This window comes from Gobius niger (assembly GCF_951799975.1).
Source record: "Gobius niger genome assembly, chromosome: 2".
NCBI lineage: Eukaryota > Metazoa > Chordata > Actinopteri > Gobiiformes > Gobiidae > Gobius > Gobius niger.
The window spans coordinates 3,722,224-3,740,184 of NC_136853.1; the positions used below are offsets into that span (position 1 = coordinate 3,722,224).

At 46.0% G+C, this 17,961-nt stretch overlaps 1 protein-coding gene across 3 annotated transcripts in view; it reads right to left on the reverse strand.

The window, feature by feature from the left end:
• Positions 1–14,457, reverse strand: part of nap1l1 (nucleosome assembly protein 1-like 1) — a 37,092-nt gene extending 22,635 nt beyond the window's left edge. For all 3 annotated transcript variants that reach the window (XM_079582853.1, XM_079582852.1, XM_079582854.1), the window contains exons 1-5: positions 14,307–14,457; positions 5,556–5,589; positions 2,999–3,087; positions 2,040–2,142; positions 282–423 (exon numbers count right to left, since the gene is read on the reverse strand). In XM_079582853.1, coding sequence (XP_079438979.1) covers positions 282–423; positions 2,040–2,142; positions 2,999–3,087; positions 5,556–5,589; positions 14,307–14,442 — 504 coding nt within the window. In that variant the 5' untranslated portion in view covers positions 14,443–14,457. The remainder of the gene's footprint in view (positions 1–281; positions 424–2,039; positions 2,143–2,998; positions 3,088–5,555; positions 5,590–14,306) is intronic.
• Between the last annotated feature and the right edge of the window lie 3,504 nt (positions 14,458–17,961).

A 17,961-nucleotide genomic window follows, 5' to 3' on the forward strand; every position in this document is an offset into this window, starting at 1 on the left:
CGTTTTTGAGACCCAGTCCAACAACCGGTTACGTTTGTTTTATTAAATTTAGCCGTTTTTGAAAGAAAATTGACAAATGTGGAACGTGATTATTGTAAAGTGACTGGATTCACAAACCGGCCTCGTTCATCTTAAAGCCCCTTCTGGCCAACATCGAGCTAATGTTTTTGAACATGGCTTTTGGATCCTACGTGCGGGCTGAAGACTGTTTTTGCCTCATATGTCCGTCAGACCTGGTTCATATTGGCTGTGTCCGGTGTGGTCTGTGGGGGCGGGCTCACCTTGTCGAACAGCGGCTGGTACAGGGCGGCGTACTTTCTCTCCAGCTCGTGGACCTCCTCGTAAAACTTGGCCTCGATGTGAGCGCACTTCACCTGCAGGTTCTTCAGCGCGTTCACGCGGCGCTTCACCACCTTCGGTAAACTGCAACACAACAATCATTCATGGAGTTTAATGAAACGATCACAACAGTAATCGACCAGAGTGTAGGGAAGCAGTGGACTGGGCAATACTAAAGGAAAACTCAAATGTACAACACGGAACCCTTAACGTTTCAGAGCGTCAAAATAAATGTTTCATTCACCCTCAGCTTCTGTTACCGGCAAACCCCGAGACCGTACAGTTCAAAAAAAGAAAGTGTTTAATTGTTTTTCGTTTTGTTCTTGATACGTTTGAACATCAAAATAAACACTTGAACCGTTTCAGGAACAGTGAAGTTGTTCCTGAGACTGGCCTTTAATTGCATAAAAGTCAAATGGACATTAATGTTTTACTGCTCGATGCTAGTGCTAGTGTGTTTGTACTTGTGTGTTTCAGCCCGACACAGGGCAGTGCTGTTTAAACTCAGAGGCACCGCTGAAATACACAGCTGGTCCAGTTTCACTGTTACTGCAGAACTAATGGGCACATTTTCCAACTTCCATTTAAAAATATTTAAGATCAAAGTAACAAAGTCAGGGGTCGGATTAGGCTTAAATCCTGTAATATTAAGTAATAAAAAGTTTAAACACACGGAACTAGCACTGGGAACATGTGTAGGAACTGTCGATATATTAGTAGATATATTAGTATTTTACAATATCTGCTGCAGATTAAAGGCCGATAATCCCCAGAACCAAACTGTTTATTAAAGCAGTACTAAGTAACTCTTCCCCCTAGAGGCCATAAGCGCAACTGCAGGTGTCGTAGCAAGTTATGATTTTTTAACTTATTAATTGTCTTGGAGAGTAAATACTACGCTGACAGGAAAGGCGAAGGGAGAGAGGGTTACTGTGCATCCAATTATACAACGGAAATAATTTTTTTCACTCAAACTTGGCTGTAAATACTGTTTAAAGTGACGTTAGCCACAGTTAGCTTTGCCCGTTAGCATGTTAGCTTCTTCTTCGTGATTCCATTAGTGTGTATTGCTTTCTCCGGACCAGTGGCAGACAAGTTGCAAACATGGTTTTCTGGCCAGAGACACCAGGGGGCGATGAAAGACCCTCCAATCATCCCATAAACACTTGTATCACCCCCACAGGGACTACGGGAAGGATTTATTAAGGTAAACACATTACTTAGTACTGCTTTAAAGAGCTCAGAGCTTTATCATGAACCTCCCACAGCCCTAAGGCGAGCAGAGAAACTCGTCACAAGTTTGTTCGCCTACTTTTGCTTACAAGTTCTTTGTTTAGGAATCAGCTGATTTTGGTCTTTCAAACAAGCTCCCTCTGAAGAACCTACTATAATAATTATAATAATAATAAAGCATCGGTTTTCTATAGCGCTTTTCTGGACACTTTACTTTGCATTATTCATTCACTCCATACTTGATGGTAGTAAGCTACTACTGTAGCCACAGCTGCCCTGGGGTAGACTGAGGGAAGCGAGGCAACCAGTCTGCGCCCTGCTGTCACAGGCAGACAGTTCCGATTAGAAGCAAGATTATAGACAAGACGTATTTTAAAACTCAGCATCTGTGGATCAACATCCCCAAAGTCTCCACTGGCCTCAGAGGGTTTAAATGAGAGGTGGTTTTTTGTACAGGACTGTCTCACCTCTCGATGTACCCTGACGGAGAGCCGTTGAGTCCGTCCAGTCTCTCCTGAAGCGCAGCCAGGATCTGTGGGTTCTGCATCATCTGAACGGTGAGCTGACGGGCTGAGGACAGAAACAAAACATTCATTCAAAATGTTCTCACTGTCGGCAACAGCCCAAGGACAACCAATCCCCGCTTTAGCATTTGAGCTGATGACGCAGACGGTAAACTCTTATCTACATTTGGAGCTGTAATATTGACAGATCCATTGTGTCAGTGTTTGGTCCAAGTGCTTAAAGCTGCAGTGCTGCCCCCTGCTGTCCTGACTGAATTCTACATCACTGTTTTCAGTCAATAGAGGCCAACAATGGAGCACTGCAGCCTCATTATCATGCATGACGTTGCTCATTAATATGCATGTGTCATCAAAAGTATCGATATCGGAATAAAAAGAATCTCATCGTCTCGCAAAATATCGCGATATATGAGAAAATCGATATATTGTCACACTCCTAAGTTGTCCCTGAAGAGCGGACACTAAGGGGAGATTTGAGTGGTCGGGGAAAGGCGAGTACCCGGAGGAAACCTACGCAGACACGGGGAGAACACGCAAACTCCAGCACATTTATCAAACTCCTTCTCCGGCAAAGTCAGTCCAGAACCACCCGCGGCCTTCCCCGTGTGATGCGAGTGATGCAGCTCCCTCATACATTTAGAATCTCCGACTGGGGCTGCTCCCTCAGTGCGGTCGCAGACAGATGAGCCGCCCGCCACCGCCGCGTCTTTAAAAGGCTAATCAAAACCGGCTAAAAATAGACCCGGCCGTATCAGCCAAACACAATGAGCAGGGAATACGTTTAGAAAAGAGCGAGCGTTCGGGCGGCACTGGAGGCGTGTCAGACAGCTAATGAAACAGATGAATTGGATTTATTTATCTGCAAGACGTCTCGGACTCTCCTGCAGCCTGGTGACTCTTACCTTTGCTGTTGACGTCTTCTCCGGTCTCTTCCTCCTCCACTTCCTCCACGTCCTCCATGTCGGCCGGGTCCATCTCCGCCTGCTCTTTGCTGCAGAAAACGGACACGACATATTAACGTTAACGTGAAGGCTTGCAGCTGAAAAAACCTTTTATTACAATAACTTCTTAACCTCTTAAGTCCCACCTGAACCGAGCACATTTTCTCCAGTTTGGCTTTGCCCAAATCTAAAAGCTTCTAGAAAATAAGCGCCAAAATAGAAATGAAAACGAGATGTAAAACAAACAAAAAAGTTACAATGACGCCATAGAACACTTACAAGAAAGTGGCAAAAACTGGTAAAAAAAAAAAAAGGATTAAAATATGTTTTAAAAAAAAGCAGAAAAAAAATGGTCAAAAAAGACAAAAATAGTCAAAAAAGCAGGGAAAAAAATAGTCAAAAAAGCAGAAAAAAATGGTCAAAAAAGCAGAAAAATGTTTTCAAAAAAGCAGAAAAAAATGGTCAAAAAAGCAAGAAAAAAATGGTCAAAAAAGCAGGAAAATGTTTTCAAAAAAGCAGAAAAAAATGGTCAAAAAAGCAAGAAAAAAAATGGTCAAAAAAGCAACTAAAACCCAACAAAAAGCTGGAATTGCAACAAAAATGTGACATGAATAGAGCAAAGAAAGTGTCACCGTGACGACGCAGTCTTGCTTACAGATGAGGCATTAAGGCCTATAGACTGAACTCTCCAGCCAAGAAGCTTTCAGATTTGGGGAAAGCTGAACATTATAGGGAGTTAAGAGGTTAACTTGGTAAAACCAAATAAATATATTGAGTGTTCAGATATAATGTATATTTAAGAGGGGATTTTGTTTTTCCTTGGTATGGAAATGTGCATCAAGAATAGAGTTTTATTCAAGCATCGCGACAACACGAGTAGAGTTCTGAAAACTACAGGGTCGGCGGGTTTTTATATGAACATGTCGTGAAGCGGCGGCGTTTGGCTTCACAAGTTAAAAGGTTTGTAAAACATTTATCTTGAGCATTTCTCAGCCTGACGATTAAAGAGCAAAATGAAAAAAGGCAGTTGCAGCCCTGATGAAAACGATTTCATATTTGGGGGTTTGCATCCAGTCAAAAGTACACTCCACTAGAACACGGTATGGACGGGTCTGTTCCAGGTCTGTTCCAGGTCTGCTCCAGTCGACGGTGAAGAAAACAAAGGCTTCTGGGAGGCGCCGTGGCCTTGTGCTGATGCCCTGAAACTGGACTCCTCACTGCAGCAGAGATCGATGCTCCGGTCACGAGCCGGGACCAAGCCTGACTTTGGCCTTACTGGGCCCACTTTTCATACTTAACTTTTCTTTACAAAAACTGAGACACTGTTCAATTACTAGAATATTGATATAAACAAAGAAGTAAAAACAGGAAGTTTCAGTTTTGTCTGGAAGTCTAGAGGAGGGCAGGCTGATGAGCTGAGCCAGTTCACCAAAGGCTAAAATCTGGAATTTTTCTTTCTGGAATTAGTTTGGACAAGAACGATTAACTTGACTGGGTCTAAATGAATAGAATAGAATAGATGGCTATGTGGTCCCTAACAAGATTTTCACTGTCATTTTGTTCAGCCCGTTTTACAATTTTTTTGATATGGATCATCTGCATCATAAACGCTTATATCTTCAATGTTCATCCATGATGTGCCGCGCACCTCAACTGCACGAGGAAACAAACGCACACCACCATTTCATAAGCATCAGCGAGATGATACGAGATGAGATTTTGACATAATTTGAGAATATCGGATTTACACTAAAGAATTCTCCACTGAGCCGACTTTACTACAGACGACACTCCCTAAACCAGAGTCTGAGCTGGATTTAACCAGAGCTAAATGTTGTTAGTGCTGCAGAGTCTGCAGTGTTTACAACATACAGGCTAATGTTGCTAATGTTGCTAATGTTGCTAACTCGCGGCTAACAGTTCTGATGATTCTTACGCCGTTTAATGCCCAGGAGCTGAACTAACCCAGCGACTAAAAAGTCCTCAGAAAATCCTAAATAAAGACATACAGCGTGTTTATATAAAATGCTGAAGCTGCTGGATAAGTTACTATAAACACACGAGGAAATCCAGTAAAGGAGAAAAGAGACTGTTAATCTGCAGTAATAAGTAACATCTCAATACTATAGTTAAATAAAAATACACATATGAATAAAGCACAAGCATTGGGGAGTTTTAGGACATGAGCTGTTCTGTCTGTGATCGACAGACATAAAAATGAAAAATAATATTGAATGAACAATAAAAAAGCCCCTTTAAGCCGTCTACGATGAGTATATCGGATGCAGCTTCATTTAATAAAAAGGAAAAATCCACAATAATCTACTTGGGGCCGATTGTGCTTTTCGGTTTATACTCATGCTCTCATTTCAGGATCCTGAACGTGTCAGTTTTTGTGTCGTGTGGACGGGCCTGGAGTTAAAGAGATCATGACCGATAAACTACAGGCTGTTGAGAACGTCAGCGTCACCCGTCAAGAAGAGACACTGTACAATTAGAGGAAAAGGCTGAGACTCACTTGTCCATGTCTGCCATCTTCACCGAGTCAAGTGCTGCAGGAGAGAACAGAAGGAGGATTAGAAACAAAAACTATGGCTACACAATGTTAAGTTACCTTGTGATTAAAGCTATGGAAAAATAAAGCAAAACGTGGACTTAACGACTCAGAAGACCTCTATGGACGTACAATATTCAAGGACCGTGACGTCGCCCGGCATGGCGCAGCCGGGGCCCCACCCTGGAGCCAGACCTGGGGTTGGGGCCCGAACGCGAGCGTCTGGTGGCCGGGTCTCTGCCCACGGGGCCCGGCCGGGCACAGCCCGAAGGGACGACGTGGGCCCGCCCTCCTGTGGACCCACCACCCGCAGAGGGATCCGTAGGGGTCGGGTGCGGAGAGGACTGGGTGGCAGTCAGAGGCAGGTGCCTCGACGACCTGGTCCGCATGCACAGCTTCTGGCGTTCGGGACATGGAACGTCACCTCGCTGGGGGGGAAGGAGCCTGAGCTTGTGCGGGAGGTTGAGAGATACCGGCTAGATATAGTCGGGCTCACCTCCACGCACAGCTTGGGTTCCGGATCCCAACTCCTGGAGAGAGGCTGGACTCTCCATTTTTCTGGAGTTGCCCGCGGGGAGAGGCGGCGGGCTGGGGTGGGTTTGCTCATATCCCCCCAGCTCAGCCGCCACGTGTTGGAGTTCACCCCGGTGGACGAGAGGGTCGCGTCCCTACGCCTTCGGGTCGGGGACAGGTCTCTCACCGTTGTTTCGGCCTACGGGCCCAACATCGGTGCAGAGTACCCGGCCTTCTTGGAGTCCCTGGGAGGGGTACTAGATGGTGCTCCGACTGGGGACTCCATTGTTCTACTGGGGGACTTCAACGCCCACGTGGGTAACGACAGTGAGACCTGGGAGGGGGTGATTGGGAAGAACGGCCTCCCCGATCTGAACCCGAGTGGTGTTCTGTTATTGGACTTCTGTGCTAGTCACAGTTTGTCCATAACGAACACCATGTTCGAGCACAAGGGTGTCCATAAGTGCACGTGGCACCAGGACACCCTAGGCAGGAGGTCGATGATCGACTTTGTAGTTGTGTCGTCTGACCTCCGGCCGCGTGTCTCGGACACTCGGGTGAAGAGAGGGGCGGAGCTGTCAACTGATCACCACCTGGTGGTGAGCTGGATCCGCTGGCAGGGGAGGAAGCCGGTCAGACCTGGCAGGCCCAAGCGTGTTGTGAGGGTCTGCTGGGAACGACTGGCGGATCCCTCTGTCAGTGGGGTCTTCAACTCCCACCTCTGGAAGAGCTTCACCCAGATTCCGGGGGAGGCGGGGGACATGGAGTCAGAGTGGACTCTGTTCTCCTCCTCCATTGTCGATGCGGCTGCTCGTAGTTGTGGCCGTAAGGTCTCTGGTGCCTGTCGCGGCGGCAATCCCCGAACCCGGTGGTGGCGCCCGGAAGTAAGGGATGCCGTCAAGCTGAAGAAGGAGTCCTACCTGGCCTTGTTGGCTTGTGGGACTCCTGAGGCAGCTGAGAGGTACCGGCAGGCCAAGCGTGCTGCAGCTCGTGCGGTCGCGGAGGCTAAAACTCGGGTCTGGGAGGAGTTCGGGGAGGCCATGGAGGAAGACTATCGGTCGGCCTCGAAGAGATTCTGGCAAACCATCCGGCGCCTCAGGAGGGGGAAGCAGTGCTTCACCAACACTGTGTACAGTGCGGGTGGGGGGCTGCTGACCTCGACTGGGGATGTCGTCGGGCGGTGGAAGGAGTACTTCGAGGACCTCCTCAATCCCGTCGTCACGTCTTCCAATGAGGAAGCAGAGGCTGAGGACTCGGAGGTGGGCTCGCCCATCACCGGGGCTGAAGTCACCAAGGTGGTGAGAAAGCTCCTTGGTGGCAAGGCTCCGGGGGTGGATGAGATTCGCCCTGAGTACCTTAAGTCTCTGGATGTTGTAGGACTGTCTTGGTTGACACGTCTCTGCAACATCGCGTGGCGGTCGGGGACAGTGCCCCTGGATTGGCAGACTGGGGTGGTGGTCCCTCTCTTTAAGAAGGGGGATCGGAGGGTGTGTTCCAATTACAGAGGAATCACCCTCCTTAGCCTCCCCGGTAAGGTCTATTCCGGGGTGCTGGAGAGGAGGATCCGGCCGATAGTTGAACCTCGGATCCAGGAGGAACAATGCGGTTTTCGTCCTGGTCGTGGCACACTGGACCAACTCTATACCCTTCATCGGGTACTCGAGGGTTCGTGGGAGTTCGCCCAACCAGTCCACATTTGTTTTGTGGATCTGGAGAAAGCGTTCGACCGCGTCCCTCGTGGTGCCCTGTGGGGGGTGCTCCGGGAGTATGGGGTCCGGGGCCCTCTGCTAAGGGCTGTCCGTTCCCTGTATGACCGCAGCAGGAGCTTGGTTCGCATTGCCGGCAGTAAGTCAGACCTGTTCCCGGTGCGTGTTGGTCTCCGCCAGGGCTGCCCTTTGTCACCGGTTCTGTTCATTATTTTTATGGACAGAATTTCTAGGCGCAGCCAGGGGCCGGAGGGTGTCCGGTTTGGGAGCCTCAGAGTCTCATCTCTGCTGTTTGCGGACGATGTTGTTCTGATGGCTTCAACGAACCAGGACCTCCAGCACGCACTGGGGCGGTTTGCAGCCGAGTGTGTAGCGGCCGGGATGAGGATCAGCACCTCCAAATCCGAGGCCATGGTTCTCCACCGGAAAAAGGTGGCTTCCCCTCTTCAGGTCGGTGGGGAGTCCTTGCCTCAAGTGGAGGAGTTCAAGTATCTCAGGGTCTTGTTCACGAGTGAGGGACGGATGGAGCGTGAGATCGACAGACGGATCGGTGCGGCGTCAGCAGTGATGCGGTCGCTGTATCGGTCTGTCGTGGTGAAGAGGGAGCTGAGTCGGGGCAAAGCTCTCGATTTACCGATCGATCTACGTTCCCACCCTCACCTATGGTCATGAGATTTGGGTCATGACCGAAAGGACAAGATCGCGAATACAAGCGGCCGAAATGAGTTTCCTTCGCAGGGTGGCTGGGCGCACCCTCCGAGATCGGGTGAGGAGCTCAGTTACCCGGGAGGAGCTCGGAGTAGAGTCGCTGCTCCTTCACGTCGAAAGGAGCCAGCTGAGGTGGCTCGGGCATCTGTTTCGGATGCCTCCTGGTCGCCTCCCGCGGGAGGTGTTCCAGGCATGTCCTAGTGGGACAAGGCCTCGTGGAAGGCCCAGGACACGGTGGTGGGACTATGTCTCCGAGCTGGCCTGGTGTCGCCTCGGGGTCCCCCCAGAACAGCTGGAGGAGGTGTGTGTGGATCGGGAAGTTTGGGCATCTCTGCTGAGACTGCTGCCCCCGCGACCCGGCCCCGGATAAAGCGGAAGAAAATGGATGGATGGATGGAACTATGGCTACACAATGTTAAGTTACCTTGTGATTAAAGCTATGGAAAAATAAAGCAAAACGTGGACTTAACGACTCGTTTCCATCCGGATTAACCCCTTTAATTGAGCACATTTTCTCCAGTTCAGTCCTGAAGCTTTTAGATTTGGATAAAACTGGAGCTTCTAGGCCAGTGTGACACCTTATTTGAAAGCTAAGTTTGACATTTACCAAATCTAAAAGCTTCTTAAAAACAAAAAACATTAAAAAAGCGACAAAGACCAGGATGAAAAAGCAAATCCACAACAAAAACGCTTAAAAAAAATGTGTCAAGCGCGGCGACGATGCGCATCACGATACTCGGGGCCGATCTGATACGCGTCGCGATCACGATAAACGCCTGTAGCAGAGTCATTCACTCAGACACGTCTTTTATTCAGCTCTCAGCTCTTTTCCTGTAACATGGCTGTAAACCTGTCGATCATACAGTAGCATGAGGAATATCGAGATCGACCAAAGTAGAGTGCGATTTCGATTTGATTTTGATAAATCGCCCAGACATAGACTGATGTCACTAAAGTATTGCAGTATAATCTCCAAATGTAGCCTGGTTTCACCGTACTCATTTCATACAAGGCTCTGGACCTTCACAACTGAGCCCCGTTATCAGGTGGGAGGGGGGAACTCCTGTCAAACGATTGGATCTGATTTTCACTAGAGTTTGGTCACAACCCTGCCATAACCCTGCCATAACCCTGCCATAACCCTGCCATAACCCTGCCATAACCCTGCCATAACCCTGCCATAACCCTGCCATAACCCTGCCATAACCCTGCCATAACCCTGCCATAACTCCGCCATAACTCCGCCATAACTCCGCCATAACTCCGCCATAACCCTGCCATAACTCTGCCATAACCCTGCCATAACCCTGCCATAACCCTGCCATAACCCTGCCATAACCCTGCCATAACCCTGCCATAACCCTGCCATAACCCTGCCATAACTCCGCCATAACTCTGCCATAACTCTGCCATAACTCTGCCATAACTCCGCCATAACTCCGCCATAACTCTGCCATAACTCTGCCATAACTCTGCCATAACTCTGCCATAACTCCGCCATAACTCCGCCATAACTCTGCCATAACTCTGCCATAACTCTGCCATAACTCCGCCATAACTCCGCCATAACTCCGCCATAACTCCGCCATAACTCCGCCATAACTCCGCCATAACTCCGCCATAACTCCGCCATAACTCTGCCATAACTCTGCCATAACTCTGCCATAACTCTGCCATAACTCTGCCATAACTCTGCCATAACTCTGCCATAACTCTGCAGAAAATATTGGGTGATGGAACATCGGCGTCGTGAGAAGTCACATAAACGCAAAATCACCAATAGTGCCTAATATAACCGCTAGTCTCCCACTGGAAAGCACTGCACTTAAAACACGTCAAAAATTGTAACACTTTCTACAGCCTGATATTCCTCCTGTGACAACACTGTTATGATTAAAGAACCCAGACTGTCTATTCTTTTTAACGGTCTATGCTAATTACCAAGTCTGTGCAAAAATATGTCGAGGGGAAACGTGTCAAACTCAGCCATAAGAACATTTCTGATCCGTGCGTCACAAGTTTTTAATAGGGTGGGACGATACACTTTTGTCACGATCCAATACAGTAAGTAATTATAACATGTTTATTCTAAAAAGGGACTACACAGAGTTTAAAAATGTTAAAACTATGTATTTTCCTCACCCTACATGGTCCAGTGATGTCCTATTGTGTCGAATGAGCCCAGACCCGTTCACCGCAAGTATTGAAAGTATTGCAGCAAAAAGCATTGTTATACAAGCCCGATCTGATATTTAGTCCCAGCCCTAGTTTTACAGCTGCACATGGTTCTTTTGGGACTCTTCCTTTGGCAACGTTATGCAATGATCATGAAAGATTTGTCCTGCACATTCAATATCGACACATGGGAACATTCATGGGCTGTCCTGAATGTTCCGATCATTTCTCCCGCCATCCCGCCTCAGTGACATTTCTGTTTGGACAGCGAGACATCTTAAAGAACCGTTTGATCGGAGTGTTTGAAGGCGCTGCTCGTCGCCGCCTGTCGTGCAGAGGCTCCAGTGTCTCACACGGAGCTGCTGAGTCACTCCGGGAGCAGCTGGAACAAAGTGGCTAAACTGACACCAAACGCACAAATGTGAAAGTTAAACGGAAGGTCTGAATATCTGAGGAAGGGCTGCAGCTCATCGCAATCCAACAGCAGTTTTAAAGGGTCGCTACTAGCAAACTAAAACATTTAAAAATTAAACATTGAGGAAAAATGGAAAAAAAAAAAATTGGAAGGGGGTTAAGAGAGGAAACTGGTGAAAAATTTCAAAGTAGACAATCAAGCTCCTCCCCCTCCCCTCCTGATTGGACCTGACAGACATGTCCCGCCCAGGCGGCCAATTACACGCAAGCTAGAACATTTATGAGACAGCTACACTTAGACTATCGCTTTAAAAAGAAAAAGTGTAAAACTAATTTTAGTTTTAGATGTAATGGTGGATTCAGGTCAAGAGTTGTTCAGCAAAAAGAAAAAAGGGGGGGGGGACTGTTATAATAATGCACGAGATAGTGAAGGCGAGTAACATGAAACAAAGTATACTTATATTGTACAATTTCCATTTTTTTTTTTTGCCAATTTGTCAAAACTAATATTTTCCCTATTTTTTCCTCCATATTTCACCCCACCTTTCTGATTTTACCCATTTTCCCTTTTTTTTTTTTTTACAATTTTTTTTACCCTTTTTTGACTCATTTTTTTTCACCAACTTTTTTCCATTTCCCCCCAAACGTCACCCCCATTGTTTCTGAATTTTTGTCCTTTCCCCCCAATAATTTGCCACAATTTTAAGTTTTTTCCAAAAATATTCCCATGTTTTCCACACATTTAAGACAGTGGAGGTGAATATTCTAAACATTATCAAACTTTTTGAAAAAGTGTCACTATAGCAACGAAAACGAGGATGAAAAACGCAACAAAATGTGACTAAGAAGCAAAACATGACAAAAAAAATTGGTGAAACAAAGACAAAAGAAACGGGAAAAGCAACAAAAATATGACCAAAAAAAACAAAAAGTCATGTTTTTGTAGGCCTTAGTTTTCAAATGTGTTGCTATGGCCTGTAAACTCCAGTCAAGAAGCTTTTAGATTTGGGTAAAGCTGAGCTGGAGAACAGGCACTCTTAAGGCGGGGGTTAAAAACAAGCAGAGTTGGAATCTGTCTTAGACTTTTTAAACTTTTCAGCCCCGACAAAATGTATACGTACTTCACAGTATTGAAGTAGTTTTTTGTACTATGATATACAGGCACACTGCGATACTTTTGGGATTATATTGTTGCCGGCGTTATATAATGCTCCTAATGACCTGCGAGACACAGAAAATACTATTTTTTTTCTGTGGGGACTCCGAGTGGACGCACATTTATTACTTTTTTGTTCACGTTTGTCGTTTTGTTGCATTGCCATCCAAGTTTTTGTCTCATTTGTCACTATTTATGTTTTCTTCAAGACGTTAGATTTGGGTGAAGCCGACCTGGAGAAAATGTGCTCGGTTCAAGCGGGGGTTAAGAGGCTAACTGACCTCTTCACCCCCGCCTTTCACTGAGCAAATTTGCTCCAGTTCAGTTTTTCCTCAACTGGAGTTTAGCCTGTAGGCCTTGAAAGCTAAGAACTATCAAACCTTTGTCACATTGTGTAGGTTTTTTTCGGTCATGTTTATCATTTTGTTGCTTTTTGACGCTTATTTTTCTCCCGTCTTTGTCACTTTTTAGTTGTGCTTTTCATATTGTGTCATCGTTGCCCTTTTATTGCTTTAGTAACATGTTTATCACGTTTTAGTCGCGTTTGTCGCTTTATTATTGTTGCTTTTCTGACATGTTTTCGCTGCACTTTTGTTGCTTGTTTGTCGCCTTTTTTTGCTTTTTCATCCTCATTTTCATCTGTTTTGACACTTTGTTCAAGAAGCTTTTTGATTTGGGAAACGGTACAAAATGTGCTCGGTCCAGGTTGGGGTTTAGGAGTTTAAAAAGAGTACTTGTGGGTGTAAATTCATCTAAAAAGTAACAAAACATCATCTCCTCCATTCTTCTCTCCTCCAGGGCAACGCAACACCGGGTAACCGAAACGCGCAAAAAGCTAGCTTGACATTTCGAAGTTTACGCGCAGTGCAACAATAGCCCCCAGAGGTTGAACATGCGGGACAGTCCCCTTTCCTCCCTCTTTTCTGCCCTCCGACCACGTGTTGCCTGCTCCATTCTGCCCCACGCAGCACCCTAGGGACACACACGATCCGAGACAGCTCACATCATGCGCTGCTGGGACCCTCCCTGCAGCTAGCACGACTAGCATCTCCACCCAGGTCTCCGCATCCAACCTGTTGCTAAAACGTGTAATGTCTGCCCCCACATACGCAAAAACATGGCTCCAAAAAAAACAAAAAAAAAGCTCCAAGTCACAGATTAGCCCGGCCCTTTTTTTTCTTTTTTGTAAGCAGCCTTCTCCTGTCAGTGCGTGTGGGAAAGGCTAACCGAGGCTAGCTCGTGAGCTTTTTTCCCCCGAAAGTGTGAGGAAGAATTTACAGACACGCCGCTTTAAAGGTGGGCATTTTAAACCCGGTAACAAGTGCCCCCGTGGCGGCAGACACTTGTCGTTTCCCGTGGGGCTAAAGCAGCCACGCTAGCTACTTGAAATAAAGAGTTTACATCCGCTAGCATGAACGCACAACATTGTAGAAGGAAAAAAAAATAGGTCAAGACAAAATCGAGCACTTGGCAAGACACGTGTTATCACAAAAGCCTATGAAATACACACAAGTCTGCGATTTCATCCTGTGGCGATTCTTCAATCAATTGCGATTAACGGATAAGCGACGATGCGGCGACAGCGCGCGTGCCGCGTTGCCGTTGGTTTTAACTGAAGGGCCGTACGCTGATTTTTTATTTATTTATTTCTGACACATCGGTTATGGTTCGTAGTGTTGATACTCCCAGATCTTGTGCAGTCACGTTTTGTCCTAGTTCAGACCCTCAAGCTGAACTAGTCCCGGTTTGTCAAATTTAGTCCCATATTTCTTTATTTTAAGGCGTGTTCGTGCGATTGTGTTGAGGCGCCGCGGTTCGGGTTCGGTTCCGTCCTCGCATCCTCCGTGGAAATAACCAAACACGGACCGCGACGGAGCCTCAATGGCCGCGATGTTCCCACGACTAGCTTTAGCAACACAGTCCGCCTCGTTAAACCGCCGCCTCATGTGAAGAAAACGGCAACATCTCGACACTTGCGCCGCGCTGACATGACGGAAATCCGCGACGCACGGGTGTCCGTGTACGCGTCCCGCCGGGGCTTACCGTCGCTGTGAGGCCGGGGGGATGAGGCAGGAGAGGCGGTGTGGCGGTGGTAGACGTGCGGGTCCTGAAAAGCAAAGAGAGGCCAGTCCGCTCTGATGGCGGTAAAAGGGATCCACAGCCCGCCGCCTGCGCTCATATACCGCCCACCTCCGCGCGTCAGGCTCTGGCGGAGAGACGCCGAGCGCGGCGGGGGCGGGGCCACGGGGATCAGGAAGAGGGAAATAACACTGGAAATAAGGTTTTTATTGTCACATTTTCATTGTTTTTTCATTTTCATTGCATTGTACACTTTTGTCAAGTAATTGTTGCAATTTTGTCACGATTTTGTCTTTTTTTTGTCACGTTTTTTTACATTTTTGTTCCATTTTTGTTCCATTTTAATTTATTTTTTAATTGCATTTTTGTTGCTTTTTGTCATGTTTTTTTGCTTTTTTGTTACATTTTTATTGCATTTTTGTCATGTTTTTGGTCATGTTTTTTTACATTTTTGTTACATTTATGTTCCATTTTTGTTCCATTTTAATTTATGTTTTGTCGCTTTTTTGTTGCATTTTTGTCACGTTTTTGTTGCATTTTTGTCACGTTTCTGTCACAACATAGCAGGTTGTTTACATTTCCATTACACTATAGCTCCCTGTAAATTGTAAAAAGTGCAGAAAGCAGTGCTTCAGAAAAGCTATACATAAAAAAAGATGTACAAGCTTCCTCTTCCATTGTTTGTAAAAAAAAAAAAAAAAAAAAAAATCTTAATGTTAACCTCTTAACCTTATTTTCTCCAGGTCTGCATTAACCAAATCTAAAATCTCTTTACAGCCTTGGCCAACGAAACGCCTCATTTGAAAGGCCTATTAAACTCATCAAAGCTTCTCCTCATTGTCACGTTTTCGCCCTTTTTTGTTGCTTTTTTGTTCACATTTTGTAGCTTGATCACAGTTACAAGAAACGAAAGCGGCAAAACTAGACATAAGAACAATGGAAATGTGATGAAAAATGTGGCAAAAAGACAAAAACGATGGAAAACGTGATAACAAAGACAAGGAAGAAGCTTAGATGAGTTTTATAGGCCTTAGCTTTCAAATGAAGTGTTGCACTGGCCTATAGTCTGGAAGCTCCAGTCAAGAAGCTTTTAGATTTTGGTAAAACTGGAGAAAATGTGCTTGGTTAAGGTGGGTTTTATAATATTAACAACAAACATATAGCCCTTTTTGTTCATTTGTTTATTTGGTCAGAACATGTTAATGAACATACATCTCATGCATGTAAATCATCGTTCCCACTAAAAACATGTGGCCTTAGGGCGCACGGCGCTCACGGACGGAGATTAGGCCATGGCTGCAATCCGGACCGGCGTGTTTAAAAGTATGTCTCATGTGTTCATTAACCTCTTATCCCCCACTTAAAGCGAGCCCATTTTCTTCAGCTCAGCTTTGCCCAAATCTGAAAGCTTCTCGACTTTAGAGCAACAGTGTAATACCTCATTTGAAAGCTAAGGCCTACAAATGCGATCCTAACTGTTATGTCACGTTGTCACCACCTCAAGCGTTTTTACACAAATCTAAAAGCCTCTTGAAAAAAGCGTCAAAATAGTGTCAAAAAACGAGACGTAAATGAGGAGCACCACGACACCACAAAACAGGCATAAAAAATGTAGGAAAAAGCAACAAAAACGCAGCTAAAAGGGTCAAAAAGACCGCAGAGCAGGCGACAAAAACGTGACAGAAAAACTGCAAAAGTTTGCTTTATACATTCGTTTTCAATGACATCACGCTTAGTTCCGGCGGCCATTTTGAATACCGAGGTTACATTATGCAGGACGATAACATGTAACAATATATCTACTTAGGATGAAAATGAAAGACAACTGACAGTGGCATTTTTATGTACTTTTATGTGAAGAAATCAGCAAATCTCTGTCTGTGGAGCTACAGCAGGATTTAGTAAAGATCTGCTTCACTCTGAAGACTAAACTAACCCATCAAAGAGGAAACAGAAAAAAACTTTCTCAGTGATTTTTACAGTTTGTCTTGTCAACAGAGTCTGAGTCTGAGTCAGTGTTTAAGCTGCTCAAGACGTTAGCATGCTACCGGTTAGCAACCAAATCAATTGTCAATGGCTTCAACATGATATGTGTATGTGACATACATGTGTGTCTCACATGTATGACACTGAGGAGATACTACAGTAACAGCTCTGACCTCTGTCACATGTTGTATCCAAGGTCAGATGTTTGTGGTTCAGGGTTTTCTCTTGGGGAGGTCAAAGCAGAGCTGTTGAAGCTAGATGCTAACCGGTAGCATGCTAACATCGTTAAACACTGACTTGCTTGTTTCTTCACATAGTGCACTCTCAGGAGCCATGTTTTAATCAATCAATGGAAATGTGATAAAAAATGTGGCAAAAAGACGAAAACGCGATGAAAAACGTGATAACAAAGACAAGGAAGAAGCTTAGATGAGTTTTATAGGCCTTAGCTTTCAAATGAAGTGTTGCACTGGCCTATAGTCTGGAAGCTCCAGTCAAGAAGCTTTTAGATTTTGGTAAAACTGGAGAAAATGTGCTTGGTTAAGGTGGGTTTTCATCCTGTGTAGAGATATTGTTGCATGTTGTAGTACTGTATAAAAGTCACATGACTGAAAACCAGGTATAGGCTGTAAGCTCCAGTCGAGAAGCTTTTAGATTTGGGTAAAGAATGTGCTCTGTTAAGGCAGGGGTAAGAGGTTAATCAATGTGACATTACACTTGCTGTCATCAGTAAACAATAGCAGACTTGAACCCGGGCCACAGATCCTGGTCAGGTTCTAGCTTTGTTCGATTGTTTTTATGTGGTGCATTATAAAGGTGCCCGATTACGGCTCCCTGGTGTCGGCTAACAATGGCAGCGAGACCGTTACATCAGAGCAGTGTTTTTCTGGAGACACAGAAACAGCTTCAGACCGAGTGGAGCGTGTTGATGAGTCATCAGCGGCTTTTAGGTAAACAATACAAGGCCCTATAGGCTGTTTAGTGGGACGAGGCTGCCCACCCCCTAATAACAAACAAGAATGAAATAATGATATGAAGCCGTTCCACAATAAAGGACTGGCCGCTTCATTCATGTTTTCTGATGAGTAACACTCCTCTGACTCATAAGCGGAGAGTGAATTAACAGCTTCAGCCTCAGCGTTGGCACTGCCTGGATGATGTCTGGAGGGAGGTCAGACGCGTGTTACCCAGAGAAGAGGCGTCCCACGTGGGCCTGGAGCGGCGGTCAGGGTGGATGGAAATAGACAGATGAAGCAGCGATGGAGGCAGCTGCTAAACCTGTGCCAAGTGGGTGAGAGGAGCGTTGGATCAGAGGAGACCAGAAACTGTTCGTCAGTGAAGGAATGAATGGACACTTCCAGTGTGAGGATGCGAAAACAGAGCTGTGCAAAGTTGTTTCTATCAGTCTCAGATCATTTACAGTTATTTAAAGTCCAAGGGCCCGATCTTGTTTTTCTACTACTTTCGACTATAGCGCCACTGTTCTCGCTTTGTAGGAGCGCACTTTCAGATCTAGCAGAACCAGTCGTGGCGTAATAAGTGGACTTGTGTGAAGTTAGCCCCCCCATAGTGTCCGATTTGCTTCAAAATGGTGCCATTCGTTTGTGCTTCGTTTGTGCTTCGTTTGTGCGCA